The sequence below is a fragment of the Wyeomyia smithii genome, chromosome 2 (assembly GCF_029784165.1).
Source record: "Wyeomyia smithii strain HCP4-BCI-WySm-NY-G18 chromosome 2, ASM2978416v1, whole genome shotgun sequence".
Classification (NCBI taxonomy): domain Eukaryota; kingdom Metazoa; phylum Arthropoda; class Insecta; order Diptera; family Culicidae; genus Wyeomyia; species Wyeomyia smithii.
In genome coordinates, this window is record NC_073695.1 from 37,196,443 (window position 1) to 37,217,081 (window position 20,639).

Here is a 20,639-nt window from a genome sequence, read left to right on the forward strand (position 1 = left end):
CCCAGCCGGCACCACGTGGAGGTAGTGAGAGGACTTAGTGACCAGACGTGATAGATTTGCAGATGTTCATTTCCTTGATAAAGATGCAATATAGCATTGAAACGTTGGGCATTGAAAAAATAAAATCGTTTTAATCGCTCAATGACTGTAAAGCCGAGAAAAAAACCTCATTTGCGAACAATAATCCAGTCGAAAGCAATTCTTAAGATGTTCACTACTTGCCAAATATTGAAAGGGTCACGAAAGTTGTCCGATTTTGAATGCGAATCTCTTTCATGCTTACAACAATCGATTGGAATATTAGCTACGCATCCACTAAAGTGTGAAAAATTGTGATTTTGTGATGCTAACTATCGCACTATTGGAAAATGTCTTGTGTTGTTTCGGACACAGACTTCAACCGATCAGAGCTGAACGAGGTTGAATACCGTCCAATATGGCTATTACCGGAATCACTGTCGCTTAGATATCGGAAATAAAATCAAGACGCCTTATGAAGTTCAATATGGTGACTTCCAGTCTCTGGAAATCTAAAATAACCGAACATTACCCGAAACTGAAACCATTGAAAAAACAAGAACAAGAAAAGAGAGAAATGACAAAAAAATGTTACTTTACTTTTACTTCTGCGGCGACAGACCGATCATCGATACAGTTCCGAATCCAGAATACATCGCCATGTCACTCGGTCTGGAGCTGCTCTCCTCTAGCGCCTGTTCTAAACTCAAAAACACCAAGAGCTCAGCGATCAGCCTCTTTCAGTGTCCATGCTTAATGGCCATCAATGATGGCACGCATCAGTCCTATTAGTTTTGTTGAAAAACCATGTTCGAGCCTTATCTACCATTACTCACTTTTATTAACTGAGTCGTACGCTGCCCTGAACAGAGGATGAGTATGCAAATTGAGTTCTTGAAATTTATCGAAGATTTGGCGCAAGGTAAACAAATGTTTACCAATTTGTTCCTTAGTGCAACGTCTCCCTCGGACAATACGAGACCCTCAAACTAATTCGAAGGCAATTCTTTATCATCGCTCAGCTCACAACTTCAGCATGATCCAATGGATGGAAAGATACAGCTGCTTACTCCCGACTTTGAAAAGCTCGGCGGGAATGCCGTCCTTCCCAGCTGCATTGCATTTCTTCAGCTCTTTAACTGCTTTCTTCACTTCGTCCATGGATGGTAGATCCACAGCTTATCCATTATTCTCAATATCAATCCTGCTCCTTTCGAAGTCTCTGTTTTGCTCCCAATGCTGACGTTTTTTCTTTAAGGTGAAACTCCATGTTCGAATTTTGCCCAAATTTTCCAAGATATTTTTCTCGAAATTATTAAAATCGTGTGTTAAACTTTGATCGATTCTTTGCACCGCTGACGCATGCATAGAGTAGCAATTCGAGCGCTATTTATTAGGTGGAAGCGTCGTTCGTTTGACTGGTGTGATGTTTTAGATAAACTTGTGGTTAGTTGACCTTAAAAAAAAATACACCGCTGAAAAAAAAATTTAAAGAAGAAAAATTAGAAAAACCAAAATTAAATAGGGTATCGAACGTCTTCGTCAGTGGTTTTCTTCGGCCCCCTTTTGCATAAGATTGCTGCAGAAAAACTGCCGAAGAAAACCACTGACGAAGACGTTCGATACCCTATCTCATAAATCTCATTTGTTAAAAATCTGATTTTTTATAAAAAGTACAAAATCAGTTGGCTGGTTATGAAGAAATAAAATTAGTTATAAGTTAAAACATTCTCAAATAAAAATAAATGATAAATTGTAGAAAAAATTCTGTTCAAGAAATACTCCCAAAGGGTTGTCCGACTTTTCCTAGAAAACCATTCCCCGGAAAATAAAGTGTCGAAGGATTTTCCCCAGAATGAACCATTCTCCAGAATACCAAATCCCAGAATATACTAGTTACCGGAACTCTAAACCCCTGAAAGTACTAGTTACCAGAAAACCGTTTCCCAGAACGCACCAATGCCCAGAAAACTATTCTCCAGCATCACCGTAACCGGAAAAAAAAACATTAGTAGGGTAAGATGGGTCACGGGGCAAGATGGGTCAGTGCCGTGTTTGAGCGTGGAATAAGTTTTTTTTGTGATGACACTAATTTTGCATGGTGCGTACCGTATTTTTGACTACGTACCACGTGTTCATTGTTCATATTTGCATATTGCTTGTTTTTAATAAATAAAATATTTTTTCGCTAAGTTTCTTAGGCGATTCATACTTTTGAAAAAAACGTGTTCTTTCGTCGTACGCTATATAATTTGAAGTAAACCTTTGTTGCAGAAGCAGTTTTGCTCATGATGTACTAAATAATACGCTTTTGAGCATAAATAAATGTGAAATAAAAACGAATATTGCAATCGTGACCTAAATTAATGATTGGGGCAGTATGGGTCACCCAAGACAAGGCAGTATAGTTTTGTCAACATTTCAGTTTTAAGGCTAATTCGACGCAAATGGTGTTGTCACTTTGAAAAAACATTCATTGCTTCAATAAGTCGACAGTAGCGAAGTTCTTCAAAACGCTACAAAAAGTAATCGCCGAGGAAAATTTACCCCCTCGGCGGTATAATATGGACGAGATGACCCAATATTTTTGTTATCTATGAAGAGAAGGCATTTTTCTTGCCTTGCCTTCGGCGTTTATTTTCTGTAGAATAGTTTTCGAGGAATTGTTATACAATCCTCCCAAAGTGGATTTTTGTTAGAACAAAGAAACTCTGTGCGGACATATAAATCAAATTTACTCATCCAATAATAATTATTAAAATATATTTAGGGTCAAAACGGTTTGTTTGACTGGTGATTGGGTAGGGATACCATCCGTCCTGATTTAGCAGGACATGTCCTGATTTTGAGACCCTTATTTGACGTCCTGATTTATTTTTCATTTTTTAGCATTTGTCCTGATTTTCGTAAGATTTTCAGTTTTGTAGTGTGATGATAATATGCAGAATTTTTCAAAATCAATAACTTTTATGATTCCAGAACACAACGGTCACTACGGACGGTTTTTTTTTGGTTGAATCTTAGTGAAATGATGAGAGAAATCTTTTAGGTATTGTAACTGTTAAACATTTGGCTTAACGGGGAACCCTACTCTGGAAGGTCAAAAATTATTTTTTTCTTAATGTTTAGAGTAAAGTGAAGTATTCAGCTATTTTGGATATTGATTAAGGTGTATTTGAGCATTTATTTTGCATGTCGTGGTTGCACATATAGTGAGTATTACGTTGTTGGCAGCTGGGAACGTGAATGCTCTCACTAAATCAGTACCTAATTAGTGGTAAGTTTTTCTCAGCATGTATTGAACCCATTTGGCTGAATTTTGTGTAAGAATGGATTATTTAACTTGTTACTTGTTTATGAAAATTCAAAAAATTGACACAATGGCGGCAATTTTAGTAAAAAAAACTTTTTTCATAAAAAATCAACGGCTGTGTAACAAGTAGGATAACCCATTATTCCATGCTGGAATAAAAATTTCAGCCGCATCGGTTCAGTAGATGCTGAGAAAAACTTACCACAAGTTGAAAAAAACATGGTTTCGCGAAAAACGCTACCAATAGCGTAATACTCACTATAATTGCACCCACGTCACACAAAATACATCTTCAAACATACCTTAGTCAATAGCCAAAATACCCGAATACTTCACTTTATCCTAAACATCCAAAAAATCACATTTTATTCATTTTTCGACTTTCTTGTTAACCCCCCCAAACAGTTAGTTTAATTTGAAACAGTTTACATGTGCTGATTATCTGAATTTATATCAAAGCTGCTCAATAATATTGGATCGTTTGAGAAGTATGTTGAACAAGTAAAGAGTATTTCAGTGTTTTTAAAGTGCAAATCACATTTAACGTGGTGTATTAATCTAAAGTTCGAAGAACAGCTTAGCTCAAATTTGTACCGAAAAAAGATGTCCTGATTTCTAACTTTGACCAGATGGTACCCCTATGATTGGGTGAGTCGAGTACTCAGTAAATTTGATTTATGTATAATTCCGCACAAAGTTCTTTGTTGTGCCGGAAGTTTACCTGTGGAGTATTTACTGAGCCGAGTATTTTCACAATTTTTAACTGACTAAACCCTAACAAATTTTGACTATCTACTATCATTTTTTCTGACAATGCTTTTTAGTTCTTCATTGTTGTTACCAGATTAATTCTGATACTTAAAAAAGACCTCTATCATAAGCATGGTAAAACTCTGATGTACGTTTTCAATTGACTAAATAAGGCTGAATTCCATTTGCTTTATTGAGTTTTTGGTGATCATCTAACTCGTAATGTTCAGTTATTGCAGTTATCTTTCCCGAAACTTCGAATAGGCTTGTGTTGTTGTGGTTGATAAATAATAAATTCAAATTTCAAGCTTAGAAAATTAGAAAACAATCTCTAATCAAAATGCCGTTTTACTAGAAACAAATTATGATCATAAGCAACAGTAGAGAAAGTGAGTTTTAAACACAAAATCGAAAATATCGGTTACCTGCAAGCACAGAACAAACGGACAATTAGAAAAAAAGCGGAACGTGCCTTACTGTCTCTTATTAGGGGTTGACTGCGCAGGTAATCGAGATAAAAAAAAAGAAGCAAACGACATACCTGCGATCTCGTCTGGTTTTCTTTTATCACTATCACGTACGATATGAGTTCGGGTTCCTTCCGGTCTTCCAGGGCAGGTTAAAAAAATAAAAAAATCACTTTAATTTATGATACCCTTGTCCAACCACTTCCGTACTTTTTGCGCTTTCGAATCCGTTTGAATATTCTTTTCCGTTCTAATAAATTCAATAGATAATGAGTCATGCAAATGATATTTTACATTTGCCAATATAAAATAACAATAAAGACAGATGAATTGACTTAGAGGTTTGCTATGCAAATCTGCCAAATTTTACGTCCCATTTCCTTCACACCCGAAACAGTTGAAAATTACCTCGAAGGCACTGCGGACTTCGCTAGTTTGTAGTGATTGCTGCAGCCCTTTCAACTTAACGCGCGTCTCAAGCAGTTTGGCCGATTTTTCCGGCAGTATCCTGTTGACGACTCTGTCCCAGTTCTGGCGTACTGCATCGCACAGTGGCAGCAGCTCGTTACCCATCGCCACTAAATCTTCCTTTGTTGCTAGTCCAAAGAAATGTGATAATGATAAACAGAGTTGTTCCTGAAGATTATCCCGATGTCGGTACTCGTTATAGTCGATCAGATTATCCGATTGTTCCAGAGCTTTCAGTAGGGAGCTCCAGATTTGAATGAAATAACCACCGTAAAATGCTCGGCTTTGAATAACAGAAAGAGCAGCAACTGAATTAATTCTGACCTTGAAATTGTTCGAGTTAATTGCTATTTGACATAAGGCTGGAAATATCTGCTTCTGCCAATCAATCCGCTGACCTTCGCTGAACATGAGCTCGTTTCGCATCATGTTTCCGATGGCATAACAAGCGTTCCACTTCACTTTCACGTTATTCGAGTGGAGAATGTTATGCGTAAGTTTATTCACTGAATTCTGGCAAAGTTCGATCCAAGCGTTCAGCGATAAGTGCTCCAATCGAAGAATACGTAAAACATTTCCGATGGTTCGGACGGCATTGCAGCGAACCTTATCGTTGTCACTGGCTGCGTTAATGGCAGACTGTAAAACCTCTTTTAGCATATCATCTCGGATGCGTTCAACGCTCTGATCGTTACTGTTCAGCACCATAGCATCGGTTATATTCCCCAATGACCAACTCGCTTTGACGCGAGCGGCTACACTCGGGTCTTTCATTATTCGGAAAATTGCTTCAATCGTATTTTCAATATAGCAGATATTGTCCCTCAGTGAAGGAAACAAAGTGTAAACCGAAAGGGCTCTAACGGCTGCTGAGCTAACTCCGCTATCCTCGTCAAAGGTGCATCCTGTTAGTAACGAGACTAGGGCGAGCTGACGATTGCGCTGTTGAAGAGTGAAAAGTTTGTGCATAACACGAAATTCGAAATGTCGCCTTTTACTTACGGGTAGTTTTTCATACACATGCACACCCAAATTACCGATCGCATCACAGCAGATAGTGCGCAACATTGGACTTTGCTGGGCATCTTGAATTTGTTCCGTTATCGAAGGTAGCATTTCTGTCCAGAAATCTACACAATCAGCCAGTTCTTTTTGAGTGATTGTAACTAGAAAGTAGACATGATATTCAAAAAATACCCATTATTTGTGAGCTTAGGATGTTAACTGACCTTCTGACAGTAGAGATGTACTGATGGCATGTCCCAACAGATCTGATACCCGTGCCGTGTATAGTCTAATCTCCGGAACAGCGTCCTTGAATGTTTTTTTCAGGGCCTCCGCTACCAGAGCTAGATGATCCACCAGCAGCGAGTAGTGCGAGGTCATTGCTGAAAGAATTTGCAAACACTCCATGCGAACTGGCATTACAGCGGACGTTCGGGCCTGTTTATGCTCACTAACTGTTACGCCCAAGTTTTCTAGTGCAATTTGAAGTAACCACGACATTTTTGGTGCATTGGTAGAGTTACTGACATCTTCCGAGAAAGCCTCACTATTAGAAGGTAAATCTTCGTCGTCAGATGCCATAAATTCTTCCTCTTCACCGTCAAATTGTACATTCAAGGCTTCTATGGTATTTTTCTTCCTTGTTTCGTTGTTTCGGTTGCCTATATCTGGTGTTAAAATCCCTACTAGTGAAGCAATTTCCGGTGTCATTTCGCTGACCGATATCAGAAAACCCATCACCATCAAGGCACCGACCTTGATGCAAGGGTCGCTGTGACGCGTCAGAATCCTAACAAACCGAACAAATTTTGTGACGATGCCATTCCGCAATCGATGGAAAGGCGTAGCTTGAATGAAGACAGCCAAACATTTAAGAATCTGCGTCAATACCGAGTAATCGCTTTCATCTGCTAGAGCCTGGGTCAACATATCATACATCTCGATTAGCATACGACCCAAAGCTATCGAAAAAGGTGTGAATGATGCGGGAGCTCTTGTGTTGCCTTCTGCCTGAATAAGAAATGGTTTCGATTTGTATAACAAAAACGAGGTGGCTTGAATGGCTGCTTTTCTGCACTTTGGAGACGGATCTTTCAACACGCAATTCAGCAGTGAAACGGTTGAAGGTGTTCGGTTCTCGTCCGGAAATAATGAGTGCCAGTAGCCAAACATGATTTTCTTTTCTACTGTCTGAGCGATCGCACTGATTAGCGATAATGCTGAAAAGCGCAACTTGGTTAGACGGTGGCGATCGATCTGGGCGCGTGAAGATTCGCTCTCTGAAAAGTCGGAATCGCTGGTCCGATAACTAGAGCCTGCATTAACGGAGATTGGAACTGTAAGAAAAGTGATGTTAGGTACGTTTTTTGAAATGTATTAGAAACATACATACCCTCTAACACTAAACTCTGCTCTGAGTACGGTTGGCGACTATTATCATCCCACGTGGATCCTCCGGTTTTCGGTGGAGGTTTTCTAGCCTCAGCAGTACGTCCACCTTTCCCTTTTAGATGAGTTCGAGTTTTTCGTGTTTTCGGGACTTTGCCTCCTTTGTTGATTGGAATATGCTGTGGCTCAGGCACGCCCTGTTGCGAAACCATTATTTTTTGGGGTGTGAGTTGGTTCACCCCCGGAATACCTTGCATCATATACGCTTTGGATACCCCTAGCAGTTGGCCAAGATGCTCAACAAGCCAATCTTCCTGCTGAGTAGCAACAAGCCGTAAACAGTTAAAAGCCGAAATCATCAGGCTACAGAATGAAGGCTCAGGAAGAATATCGCTCCTAATTCTAAAAGTTACAGATAGTATCGAATCACCGATCAACGGAAAATACTTTTCAGCATCGGCAGATCCTTCGGTAGCTGTTAAAATTGCTTCCAAGCAGAGCATGGTCGCCAAATACATTTCTCCGGCAGAGCTGCTATCATAACTGCTGCCCCTATCTAAACGCCTATAATTCGGATCCGCAAGTAGACTTATGAGCACCCCATTATTAGAGACCAAACATTCACTGAACAAACTTAAATTTTCGGCGCAGTGTTTCACCAATAGTTGGAGCGAACCAAGGACATCGCAAACTACTTGATAGAAACATCGCTCCAAGCACTTCAGCAACCAACCGATCAGAGCTATCGCTACATTAACAGGAACAGTGATGTTTTGTCTAACAATAAGCGTTTTAATTAGACAACAAGCTTTAACAATCAACGTATCTTCGCTTGTTGGAATATTTACAAAAGATTCCACCAGCCGAATCGGGGCCTGCAACAAATCGAATACGAATGCAATTCGTACAGCTGTTTTTCTAACCATATTATACTTACTCTAACATCGCCAATTTGTTGACTTTTATAGTCCAGCCCGTTAAGCTCGTTAAGCAGCGTATTCAGCTCGTTTCGATAGTCATTGAACTGGTCGCCGCAGTTGATGAAAAGAAATTTCGTGGACAAGCTGAGAAAATGTGACTCCAGTTCCATTGTTGTTCTAATGATGCCATCCCTCAGGCGTCTGGCCCAACCCATCAGCTGTTTATGACGTTTAGTTTCCAATTGGAATGCTTCAGTTTTACCGACAATAAGTACACACTAATTCAAAGCAACTGAATATTATTCGAAATAGGTAAATATAAAATTAGTGTTTGGTAATTTCATAATTATGGTGTTATAGAACATTTTTGTTTAGTTTCGTTTATTGCATTAAATACATGACGCAAGACAAGTCTTTTTTGTGTCAATAGCGGTGAAAATAACAGTTGCCTAACACAATATTGCCAAATTTCTTACCATGATGAGTAGAACGAGTGTAACGATTTGACCACGGGGTGAGAAAGCGTTTTTTCTCACTCTAGAGATGAATATCCATATTGCGTATAGTATTGAGTCATTTTCGGCTGTTTCTCAGAAGTTGCCATCTTACAATTCAAAATGTTGTCTGAGGTCGATTTGTGGCTTCAGTACATCATTACGATTCCGGAAACACCCATATTGGGTGGTATTTGGTCACTATTCGCTGTTTTTCAGAAACTGGAATCGTCATCTTGGATTTTAAAATGGCATTTGGATACGTTTTCTAGCCTTTAAGCGTCATTATGGTTCAAGAAACACCCATATTGGGTGGTATTGGGTCATTTTCGGCTGTTTTCCTGAAACCGGAAGTCGTCACCTTTGAAATAAATATAGTGTCTGCGGTCGAATTTTAGCTCCTGTGCATCATTCTGAAATAGAGAAATAGAGTTAGATATTTGGTGTCAATGAAAAACTTGTAGAGTAGACTTCAATGTTCAATTTGGTTAACAACAAAACCCATATTTATCACACAATTCAAAAAGAAAATTGCAGTTTAGTTCTCAAAAAACATTTGATTTCTCATTTGTTCCTTTCTAAGTGCTTCTTTTTTCTCCAATTCGATGTTTTATGACACTATTGATTGCGAAATTTTCTCAGATTTCTAACAAAACCAACAGAATTGAGCTAGCTATCACACTTTTTGTGTTAGACCTCGTTAATGCAAACATAACCGAAAACTGAAAAAGTGAATAACTCCGCAGTAGTTTAATTTTGATCATATGCGTAGAAGAATTTTTTTTTCATCAAATAGGGTCCTCTATCACCCTGTAAAGGATTTTGAGTGAGCTGCCTAACACCCTGTATATTAGATAGAAGATTTTGGGCTCCTGTGCATCATCCCGATCAATTAAGTTGTTTTTAGGGGAAAACTGGTTGGAATGTCTCTACTTGATAAAGTCTTAAGTTGTGAAGAAATTCCAGTCTTATTTGAATGAGAGCCATCTCTTCCAGAAGAGGGAGGGACCAGGGGCCTTTATTTTCATGAAAAATATTTTGATAAAAGTACACGATATTGGTTGATATGATTATCGATAGATCGTTCATCTGTCAATTGACATCCTTCCAACGATAATGTCACGTCAATGAGCTATGATATAGACAGAGGAGTGCCAAAAATGCAAGGATAAATACTTTGCAATATTGAATATTGGAAATATTCCGCAATATATCAATAGTATAGCCAGTGGCGTAGCGTGACCGGGTGACACCCGGGGCGGAAAAGTTTGGTGTCACCCCTTTCTCTCTCTGGGTGTCACCCTCTCCAGGTTGCAGTGAAACCATTTTGTTATCAATTGTACTAAATCTGCCCATTTTTGAAGAAATTGTTGAGATTATACACTTAAAAGCAAATTTATATAATTTTCAAACGTTTCACTGCGACCTTCACCTAATTGATAGTTAATCCCACGAATATCACCATTTTGAAGGTGACACATATGAAAAATTTTCCTCATGGGTTTAACCCCCTAGAGGGTGACACCCGGGGCGGACCGCCCCCGCCGCCCCCTCCACGCTACGCTAGTGAGTATAACAATCAATCAATATAGCAAAACGCGATTTTTTGAAATGTTATATTATTGTACTTCGATTTTTAAACAAAGAATAAAAATCGCTCCAAATCGTTACAATGACAGTTGGTATATGGGCGAACTGCCAATGTAGCGATTTCGAGCAGTTTCAATTCGTGATTTAAAAATTAAAGGGAAACGATAGAAAATGTTTGAAAATCACGTTTTGCTTAGAGAATGCAGCTCGTTCAGAGGATATAAAAAACTGATATGGCTAAACAACCCAATTTGTAGGTTTTATTCCATCACCGCATGGGCTTAGTTCGTAAGCAATTATCTGGCATTTTTTTTACCTGCGTCGTAAATCGCAATACCGTTTCTTTATTGCAATGGAATGAAGAATTTGCTATCAATGATTCCTAATCAAAATTATTATAATTTTAAAGCACTTATACACTCAAAATAATTTTCACGTCATAATTACCGGAAAAGTTATGTGAATATTTTCCACTGTCATTTTCACGTAGATTCTAGGTGATTGTCATTTGAGTTCATCATGATCTGGTGAGATGATTTATCCTATGAATCTTATACAGCAGCTATATGCATTTTATGTGAATTTCACGTAGAATTCAACTACCGGTAAAATGGAAAACATTCGATTATCTGCTAGCTACTACGTTTGATACAACCTAAAATTTCCAAATTTTGTTTCCCCAATTCTTAAAAGATGGCAAATAGTTTTTAGAAATTTCAGAAATATGTTGTTTGATAAATCGCACGGCCATGCAAAATCGCCGATTCGTAAATGAATCAAACAGCATAAAAACGGACAAATATTACGACATTTGCCGGCGATAACTATTGTAAGCTGCAACTGTTTATGTATAGGATACTCCTCGACCTTTGAACTACATCTGTGTGAAACCTGTAAGCTCAAGGCTCGATGTCAAATCCGTACGGTTTTTCGAAAGCTCACTTATTCGCAAGCCGTCGAGAAATTCTATTTTATTGTCAGAGACTGAGTTAGACAACAGCTACGCCATTTTGATTTCTGTGTATTTTCACATAGAGAGTTCACGCGATATTTCTTCTATGACATTCTGTTTGACGTTGCCATGTTAACGTAGATACTACGTGATAAAACATAGTATGCATGTGATTTTCACGTAGATGTTATGTTTGTCACATAAATCATGCAAAATGAATGAGTACAGGAAATTTCACGTAACAATAATGTGAAAAATATTTTGAGTGTAAAACCCAACTCATGCACTTTTGTGATTTGGACAATATAGCAACTCTTACCCTAAAAACCATCCGGTAAAATAAACCGGTACCATGGGCCTGGGATGTCAAAACGCGTTTACCGCACCGCGCACGTGTTTTTATTTACTCTTCACTTTAGCTTCACGATCTCCAAGCAAAATCGTTGGCACAGTAGTTTATCAAATTTCCCAAGAAATAACACAAAAAAGTTTTTGTTATTCTGCAAACTGTTTCTAACAAGTGACACCAACGATGGATCTCGAGGATCTGAATGTTATTCCGGGATTCTCGATCGAAACTGCAGGCGTAGACTACGACGACGATGAGTTAACCGGAAAAAGCAAGAAGAAAAAAGGAGGTGGTTTCCAGGCGATGGGCCTCAGTGTGCCGATTCTCAGGGGTATTCTCAAGATGGGCTACAAAATCCCCACGCCGATTCAGCGTAAGACAATTCCACTGATCATGGAAGGTCGTGACGTGGTTGCTATGGCAAAAACCGGCTCTGGCAAGACGGCATGTTTCCTAATTCCGTTATTTGAGAGACTGAAGCAACGCGAGATGAAGAATGGAGCTCGGGCGTTAATTCTTACACCGACCCGAGAGTTGGCAATCCAGACGTTCAAGTTTATTAAACAGCTGGGAAAGTTTACGAATCTAAAAACGATTTTGGTCCTTGGTGGGGATTCAATGGATTCGCAATTCGCAGCGATTCACACGCTCCCGGATGTAATTGTGGCTACTCCAGGTCGGTTTCTTCATCTCTGTGTGGAAATGAATCTGAAGCTCTCTTCGGTCGAGTACTGTGTGTTCGATGAGGCAGATCGCTTGTTCGAGATGGGATTTGGGGAGCAGTTGACGGAGACGCTCCGTAGGTTACCCGATGGCAGACAGATGGTGTTGTTCAGTGCGACGCTTCCGAAAATGATGGTTGAATTCGCCAAAGCTGGCTTGAGCGATCCTACTCTGATCCGGCTGGACGTAGAGTCCAAAATTCCGGAAACACTGGATTTGAAGTTTATTTACTGTCGACCAGATGAACGATACGCTACGTTACTAGTTCTGCTCAGGGAGGTTATTCCGAAGGACGCGCAAGTTGTGATTTTTGCCGGTACCCAGCATCATGTTGAACTTATTTCGTTGGTAAAATGACCTGAAATATTGTGTTTTATAAATTTAACTATTGAAATCTGTTTAAGATTCTGACGAAAGTTGGTATAGCATGTACGCACGTTTACTCCGGATTGGACGCTTCTGCAAGAAAGATTAACACTGCTAAGTTCACGATGAAGAAGGTCAACGTCCTCGTGGTTACAGATATCGCAGCTCGAGGACTGGATATTCCCAGCCTGGATTATGTGGTGAATGTGCACTTCCCGGGCAAACCTAAGTTGTTCATCCATCGGGTGGGTCGTTGTGCACGTGCGGGAAGAAGCGGTACCGCCTATAGCATCTTCTCCAACGATGACATTGCACATATGCTCGATTTGCATATGTTTCTTACGCGTTCGACTGAGCCGGACGATTCCCGAAACATTGGCAGAGCGCCACCGGAACTGGTTGAAACAGAGCATCAGCTGGTTTTGGAGTATGTGAAGCATGTCGATTTGTCCACAGCTTACCGTGTTAGTAACAATGCGTACAAACAGTATATCGCAACCAGACCAGCTGCATCGACAAGTTCCAATAAAAAAGCGAAACAGTTTAAACTCGGCGAGCTTAAAATTTTAGACGATTTTGAAAAAGCTGCAGCATTGAAAACAGAAAAGCACGGAAAAAAGGAGAAGAAAGTAAAGGTATTATGGTCCCAGGAATGATTTTTTTTTGTTTTGTTATATTTCAAGAATATATTTTATTTTTAGAATAATCAATCAACACACAATCCGGATGAATTTCGTGACAATTTTCTTGCTCAGATGAAAAATTTTCGGCCCAAATCTACTATTTTTGAGCTGAATCCCAAAAATAACTCGAAGGAGCTTTCGGTGATGGCGGAGAAACGTGAAAAAGACAACGTTAAGATCGAGAAGCATAAGCGTAAGTTGGCTGAATTAGAAGAGGAAGAACACAAACCGAAAGCACCATCGAAAAAGATGAAGAATCAGCAGATTAAGGATGATGAAAACTTTATTCCATATCAAGCGAAAGATCACGTCGAAGAGGACGGGTACGCAATCAACAGTTTTGCCAAGCAGGCAGGTTCGGCCGAATTTTCCGTCGTTGGGGATACGGCGGACGACCAGCGCAGACACAAGCGCTTGCAAATGTGGGACCGCAAGAAAAAGAAAATGGTCAACGTGGTCGATCCGAAGGCGGGTAAAATTAAAACAGAGCATGGCGTGTGGATCGCCGCTTCGTACAAAACTGGTCGCTACGACAAGTGGAAGGAACGTACGAAGATAGACGAACAGATGGCCGCCCGACAGGACAGCGATGCGAGCGATGCAGAGGAAACGGTACCGCTGCCTAAACGGGACTATCCACACACCCACTGGGGGCGACACAATGCCAAGATGGACCTGAAGAAGGTGCGCGATCTGGAGCTGAAGAGCGTAGAACAGATTGCCAAACAGCGGCTGCAGAAGGAAACTAAGCTGGCCCGAGAGAAGGTCGCTCGACTGAAAAACGTGCAGAAAAAGAAGAAGGCCCTTGGCAAGAGGTTGGCCAAATCGAAAGGGAAAAAATGAAAATAGAAGGTTGTTATACAATAAATTATACTAAAACAAAAAAATCCTACTTTCTAATATGTTGAGCAAAGCAGAAATGTAAAAATAGAGACTAATTAGAAGAAAAAAACGAAATAGCAATCCACATTCATAGCAGTTCTTACTCATTCACAAATAATACTATACGATTTTCCGGTGCTTAGTCATCGAATTGAACCTCATCAAAATCATCGAATTAGGCTCTTTAGTATCATAAACCAAATACTGCTTTACTTATTTCGCATAGAACTTTCCATTAATGCTGTAAATTGATATCGTTCCCTATCTGTTGTTCATAAGTTTTCAATCCGAGATGAGTTTCAGTTGCAGCGTGGAGTGAGTAGCAGCAGCAAGAGGTGCAGTTTGGCGCGCCTGCGGCTTACGAGCTTCGAATTCGTTTTCAAACCAAGTGTCGTCTTTGCATGGTGCCGGAAGCTGCAACCATGTCGGACAGCATTACGCCCCAGCGTCCTGGTAGCAATGACCAGAGGGTCAAATTTCTCGTCAACAGTGAACTGCTGTCGGACGTTTCTTTCACCGTGGGTAAAGCCGAAACAGTAATCTACGCCCATCGTTTCCCACTCGCCACCGCTAGTGATGTTTTCTATCAGATGTTTACCGAAAAGCCGCTGTCTGGGCCTGTTGCTAGGGAACCCATCGCTGTCCCTGATGTAGAACCGGAAACGTTTATCGAAATGCTTAAGTTTTTATACTATGACAACCCAACGATCAGCGAAGACAACCTGGTAGAGTTGTATTATGCTGCCAACAAGTACAACCTAGTCAGATTGAAAAAGCTTTGCCATCAGTTTATCAGCATAGAAGAGGCGTCAGTGATGAAAGTTCTAACCAGAAACATTCCCAAAGGATTCGCAGAGCTGAATGATGCCTGTTTAACGTCAATTTCCCGAAATCCGCTAGTTGTATTTCGTAGCTCCGACTTTTTGGAACTTCCACTGGAATTGGTCGAGCAAATTTCACGGCAAAATAAGCTTCGTTGTAATGACGACCAACTGCTGGATGCTCTCCGCAAGTGGTGCCGGTATCAAAAAGACAACCAGACAGAATTATTCGACCAATTATCGGGAATAGTTCGAAAGCGACAGAAGCAAAGTCGCGACTTTCAGTGCCGCAAGTGGCTTTTCTTTGGACCGATCTGCTACACTATAGACTCCTGCAAAGGTACCTTTCTGGTGACTGCTATTCGCGACTTCGACCTGTTCGGAGTAGGCATGTACATCGGATGCCAAGAAAATGAACAGCCGATGTCAATTTCGGTTGTAATTATGAGTGGAGAGAAAATGATTCGCAGATGCCAGGCAAATGTTCCTCCACGCGAAGACATCTACGTGTATGATTGTATGCTGGAACGGATTTCGCTTAGAGCTGGTGCCAAGGTGACCATCATGTGCGATGGACCACGGAGAAGTGATGGGGTTCTCAAGAAATTTACCTTCTGGAATAGAGGCTTCTCCTGGACTGGGGATAGTTCGATCATGAAGGTTGAAGACGAAAGAAACTTCGAGCACACGGCAATCGCCTATCTTCTCTATCAAATAAAACCATTTGTCGATCAAAACACTAAATAAATACGCAACTTGGGTACGATTTGAGAATACTTTGATTCAACAGGGCTTCGTCAAAACAAGGCTTACGATTCACTAAGCTACACGATTGTTACAAAATGTTTAAATTATGCCCTACTTACAGACAGTTACGATCAATCTTTTTTGCTCCAAACGTTGCGCGCACTTTCCATGAGCAAATCACACGTTCTTTCCAGCAACGGATCGCCTGCCATCGTTCCTCGTATCGCAGTGCAGAGCCGTTCCACCGTTTTCTCATTGAAGCGGCTTGTCTTCCACACGTTTTCGATGGTACCCAATTCGATCGGCTCCGCAGTGAAATAGAGTGTTTCCAGAACTTCGCCCAGCGCTGTTTGTATGTCGAATTCACAGTCACTTTCTTCCGTATTGTTGTCAGCTGTTGCACTTTCCTGATTTGTTGTGCTCTGAATCGATTCTTGTTCCTTTTCTAACAGTGTGAAAATTTTGACTAATGCTAGGAATGTTCCGGCATGAAAATGATACACTATAGCGCTGTAGATACTGTTAATGCACACGAAAATCCGTACATGCATCTTTGACAGTGGAAGAAGCGATCCCTCGTTACTGAGCGGAACAAGTACACGCCACATGCAATAAACAATACTTTCCACATAATCCGCGTATGCTTCGTTAGCGTTGATAATCAGATTTTCGTTAATTTCTAAGAACTTTTGAACAGTTTTCAAATCTTTACTTGTGAAGTATTCCTCTTCGAACTTATTCTCTGCTGCCGTTTCCGGATAGATATGCTTGAATCCTTCCATTAACCCTTCTATTAGGCAGGGCTTGGCAAACGTACTATAGAACTCGTTGAGTTGAGCGTAGTCCACTTCTGCCTCTGTAAAACGGTTCACCATCGCATGGACTGTTTCCAGCGTGTGCTCAATTAACTCTTTGTTTGTTGTGCTGCTGAGGATGAAACCCAACTTGTCCGTCATGTTCTCAACTTCCCGTATCAGTTTAAACCAGCAATACTGTTCGTCATCGGATTTATCAAGCAACGAAGTCATAATCCTCATAAACTGAACAAGAACCAGGGTATCACTAGAGTCGAGGAAAGTGCATAAACTCAAAAACAGAGACTTGTTCTCGTACAGAAATTTATGTGTTTCGTCAACGCAACACATGTTCCCAATAATACCAAACAAAATCTCTATCAGCCTGTAATCCTCGGAATTCTGGGACAGTCCAATAAACAGCTCTACGACATCGTGCTTGAGCAGATACAGCACCACATCCTTTTCGATTGTCATATCCCAAAGACTGCACAAATCCTTCTCGTAATCCTCATCGTCGGCGAGACTCGTCTTAAGCTGCGGTAGTTTAAGGATGGTTGTAAGTACAAACCGCTCACTGTACATTGTTTCACCAATCCGGTCACCTTTCAGCTTCTCCATTATTGCTTCCTGTTCTTTATCGTTAGAATCATCTTTTGTTGGCTCCGACTCTGGCTGCGTTTGTTCTGCCGGAGTTGATTCTTCATCAACAGCGTTCATTTTTATTCGAAATTGGCAATTAACCTGGAACAGAAATTCACGATAACTTAATTAAGAGTTGCATAAATAACACTAGAATTGAATTTCCATTACCAACCCTTATTTTGATGCACAATTTCGAACGGGTTAAGCAAACGGCAGCGATACCGAACAAAGCTGCAACTTGCAAGCAGTAAAATGAAATTATAAACAAACCACAGTTTGGCTACGTTGCCAAAATAATCAAACATGACCGATGTCAAAGCAACGACAGGGGTGTCACAGTTTTCATCATGAATAGGCTGTTTTAGGGGTATGTATATTTTTTTTGACGTTGACTAACGTCTATATCGAAGTTAGGCCCCTGAATTTGAAATCTAGTAATTCAACCGGGGAAAACCAGAGAAAAGTGGTCAGGTTTTGAGCGCTTATTTTGCAGTCATCTATAATCAGGTTTTCGAGGTTTTGGCATCAATCGATCAGAAATTCTTTTACGGTTAAATTTATGTAACAAAAACAAACTATTGTTTGAGATACACTATTGAAAAATTGGTAATTAATATCGATTGTCTAAATCATACCGCGCAGCCAATCACTACCTCTCTTCCCAAGCACAGTCGACACTAACGGATACAATCGATCTGACTTTGTTGTTATTGTTGTTGTCACTTTTGGCTTTAGTAGTAAATGGCTACTGCAAAACACTTAAATGGCTGGAATTCTGGACGGACTAACCAGGAAACTATAATCGGCAACTGGCACCTTTTGGTGCCTCGAAATTTTGTTACAGAAGTGGCAAATTGAATTTTCTGTTTTACCAAATGCTGCTGCTAGCGGAAAAAACCTTGCAAAAATGCATGTTTGTGTTGGTGTTAATATTACGACAGCGGCCGGCGCAGCTTTCAAGAAACATTTGTCTTTACCATTCCATCATCTATGTAGCTCCTCCCTTTTTTTAATTATCTGACGAAGCCTTGGTATAAAACGTATCGTTCGAACATTTCACCCCATCAGATTCATTAATAAACCGTACCGGGTACATACGGACGCTCGGTGTTAGCAGCTAGAAGGAGGGAAAACAAAATAGTACCGGTCATCTCGTGCCGGTTTGACCCGTGATGCTGGTGGCTACTGCAAAATACTAAAATGACTGGAATTCTGGACGGAAACCAGTAAACAAGAAATCGGCAACTGGCATCTTTTGGTGCCTAGCAGTTTTATAATAGAAGCGGTTAGTTGAATTTTATGTTTTACAATTGCTGTTGCTAGCGGAAAAAACCTTGCAAAAATGCATGTTTATGTTGATGTTAATTTCACGACAGCGCTAGGTGTTAGCAGCTGAAAGGAGGAAAGACAAAATAGTACCGGTCATCTCGTGCCGGTTTCACCCGTTTTGCTGGTGGCTTTTAGTAGATTAACCAGAAAACAACAATATAATCGGCAACTGGCACCTTTTGGTGCCTCGAAATTTTGTTACAGAAGCGGCAAATTGAATTTTCTGTTTTACCAAATGCTACTGCTAGCGGAAAAAACCTTGCAAAAATGCATGTTTGTGTTGGTGTTAATATTACGACAGCGGCCGGCGCAGCTTTCAAGAAACATTTGTCTCTACCATTCCATCATCTATGTAGCCCCTCCCTTTTTCTAATTATCTGACGAAGCCTTGGTATAAAACGTATCGTTCAAACATTTCACCCCATCAGTTTCATTATTAAACCGTACCGGGTACATACGGACGCTCAGTGTTAGCAACTAGAAGGAGGAAAAACAAAATAGTACCGGTCATCTCGTGCCGGTTTGACCCGTGATGCTGGTGGCTACTGCAAAATACTAAAATGGCTGGAATTCTGGACGGAAACCAGTAAACAAGAAATCGGCAACTGGCACCTTTTGGTGCCTCGCAGTTTTATAATAGAAGCGGTTAGTTGAATTTTATGTTTTACAATTGCTGTTGCTAGCGGAAAAAACCATGCAAAAATGCATGTTTATGTTGATGTTAATTTCACGACAGCGCTAGGCGTTAGCAGCTGAAAGGAGGAAAGACAAAATAGTACCGGTCATCTCGTGCCGGTTTCACCCGTTATGCTGGTGGCTGTTAGTAATAAATGGCTACTGCAAAATACTAAAATGGCTGGAATTCTGGACGAGAATAATCGGAAACTGGTACCTTTTGGAGCCTCGAAATTTTGTTACAGAAGTTTTGTAAAAGAAGCGTTGCAATTCCCTCTACTATTTGCTTCAATGGAATATTTTTTTTTAAGAATACGGTAGTCAACGTCATGCGGTCGTGTCTTGAATACCACCCTCCTACTTTTCTTTTGGTAAGAAAGATCAAAGAAATATTTACATACTCTACTGACTTTTTTGAAGTAGAATACTTCTCTCAGGAAGTTCGGCTACATAGGGATGTGAAATGAAAATCTAAAACCGAAAAAAGTGAAAAATATGTCCAATTTCAAATGCTAATAAATCGGCTGGTATTCGATGGATTTCCTTCGTTCTTACAGCAATAGATTGGAAAATCTTCTAAGATTCTTGCCAGAAGAATATAATTGTAATTTTATTATTCACACTATTGTACTATTGAAAATAGTCAAGCATTGTCAAAACGAAAAATTCGACCTCTGATTGGTCGTTATATGATTGCTTCCCAAGCACGGGCGACAGAATTATATTCCTTGCAATTGAAAACATGCTATTTGACTTATATAAGAGCCTGTTCCAGCCGAAGCCGAAGCTAATAATAGTTCTAGACAGCGACAACAGCAGTCGTCCTCCCTTAGCAGCAGCACTAGCAGTGCAGTGGATACCAGCGATGGCGGAAAGCGGCCACAGCTGTGGCGTAGCAATGGATAGCGCACTAGTTGCAGCGGATTCCAGCAACGATAGCAGCTGGACCAGCTGATGCAGGGACAGTGGATACCAATGGCAGCATATAGCGGATAGCGAACTAGTTGCAGCGGATCTCAGCATCGATAGCGGCTGATGCAGTGAGGCACTTTAGTCATGCAGTCTGTGCGATAGTGGGCACTAGTAAATGCATTCAATGAAAAGTTGACTCTTTTTGACAACACGTGAGCCGTCTAGTTTTGAGTGTTGAACCAGCATTTCACTGTTTATTTTATCACAAGGAATACTTTATTCGCATTGTCGGTGATAACGCAAAGATGTAATCGGCATCTTATCCGATACTAAATTGAACAACAAAT

General features: G+C 40.4%; 4 protein-coding genes across 6 annotated transcripts; 2 read left to right on the plus strand and 2 right to left on the minus strand.

The window, feature by feature from the left end:
- Positions 1 to 4,822: 4,822 nt before the first annotated feature.
- On the minus strand, positions 4,823 to 8,542 carry LOC129721564 (HEAT repeat-containing protein 6). The gene is made up of 5 exons (XM_055674287.1): positions 8,348 to 8,542; positions 7,415 to 8,285; positions 6,246 to 7,358; positions 6,019 to 6,182; positions 4,823 to 5,958 (listed from the first exon to the last, which is right to left on the minus strand). The coding sequence occupies exons 1-5, from the start codon at positions 8,498 to 8,500 to the stop codon at positions 4,915 to 4,917; spliced, it is 3,345 nt and encodes a 1,114-aa protein (XP_055530262.1). The 5' UTR covers positions 8,501 to 8,542; the 3' UTR covers positions 4,823 to 4,914.
- A 3,201-nt stretch (positions 8,543 to 11,743) lies between these two features.
- Positions 11,744 to 14,482, plus strand: LOC129724137 (ATP-dependent RNA helicase DDX54). Its single transcript, XM_055678784.1, has 3 exons — positions 11,744 to 12,786; positions 12,843 to 13,439; positions 13,506 to 14,482. Exons 1-3 carry the CDS (start codon positions 11,899 to 11,901, stop codon positions 14,328 to 14,330), a joined length of 2,310 nt encoding a protein of 769 aa, XP_055534759.1. The 5' UTR covers positions 11,744 to 11,898; the 3' UTR covers positions 14,331 to 14,482.
- A 220-nt stretch (positions 14,483 to 14,702) lies between these two features.
- Positions 14,703 to 15,956, plus strand: LOC129724139 (BTB/POZ domain-containing protein 6-like). Its single transcript, XM_055678788.1, has one exon. The coding sequence runs from the start codon at positions 14,771 to 14,773 to the stop codon at positions 15,935 to 15,937; it is 1,167 nt and encodes a 388-aa protein (XP_055534763.1). The 5' UTR covers positions 14,703 to 14,770; the 3' UTR covers positions 15,938 to 15,956.
- Positions 15,957 to 16,021: 65 nt separating this feature from the next.
- Positions 16,022 to 17,652, minus strand: LOC129724138 (protein saal1). 3 transcript variants are annotated; one of them, XM_055678785.1, is made up of 2 exons: positions 17,549 to 17,652; positions 16,022 to 17,475 (listed from the first exon to the last, which is right to left on the minus strand). In XM_055678785.1, the coding sequence occupies exon 2, from the start codon at positions 17,449 to 17,451 to the stop codon at positions 16,069 to 16,071; it is 1,383 nt and encodes a 460-aa protein (XP_055534760.1). In that variant the 5' UTR covers positions 17,452 to 17,475; positions 17,549 to 17,652; the 3' UTR covers positions 16,022 to 16,068. The 3 variants fall into 3 exon arrangements, with proteins under 3 accessions (XP_055534760.1, XP_055534761.1, XP_055534762.1); XM_055678786.1 differs by having other exon boundaries at positions 17,545 to 17,629; XM_055678787.1 differs by lacking the exon at positions 17,549 to 17,652 and having other exon boundaries at positions 16,022 to 17,268; positions 17,337 to 17,473.
- Positions 17,653 to 20,639: the final 2,987 nt, after the last annotated feature.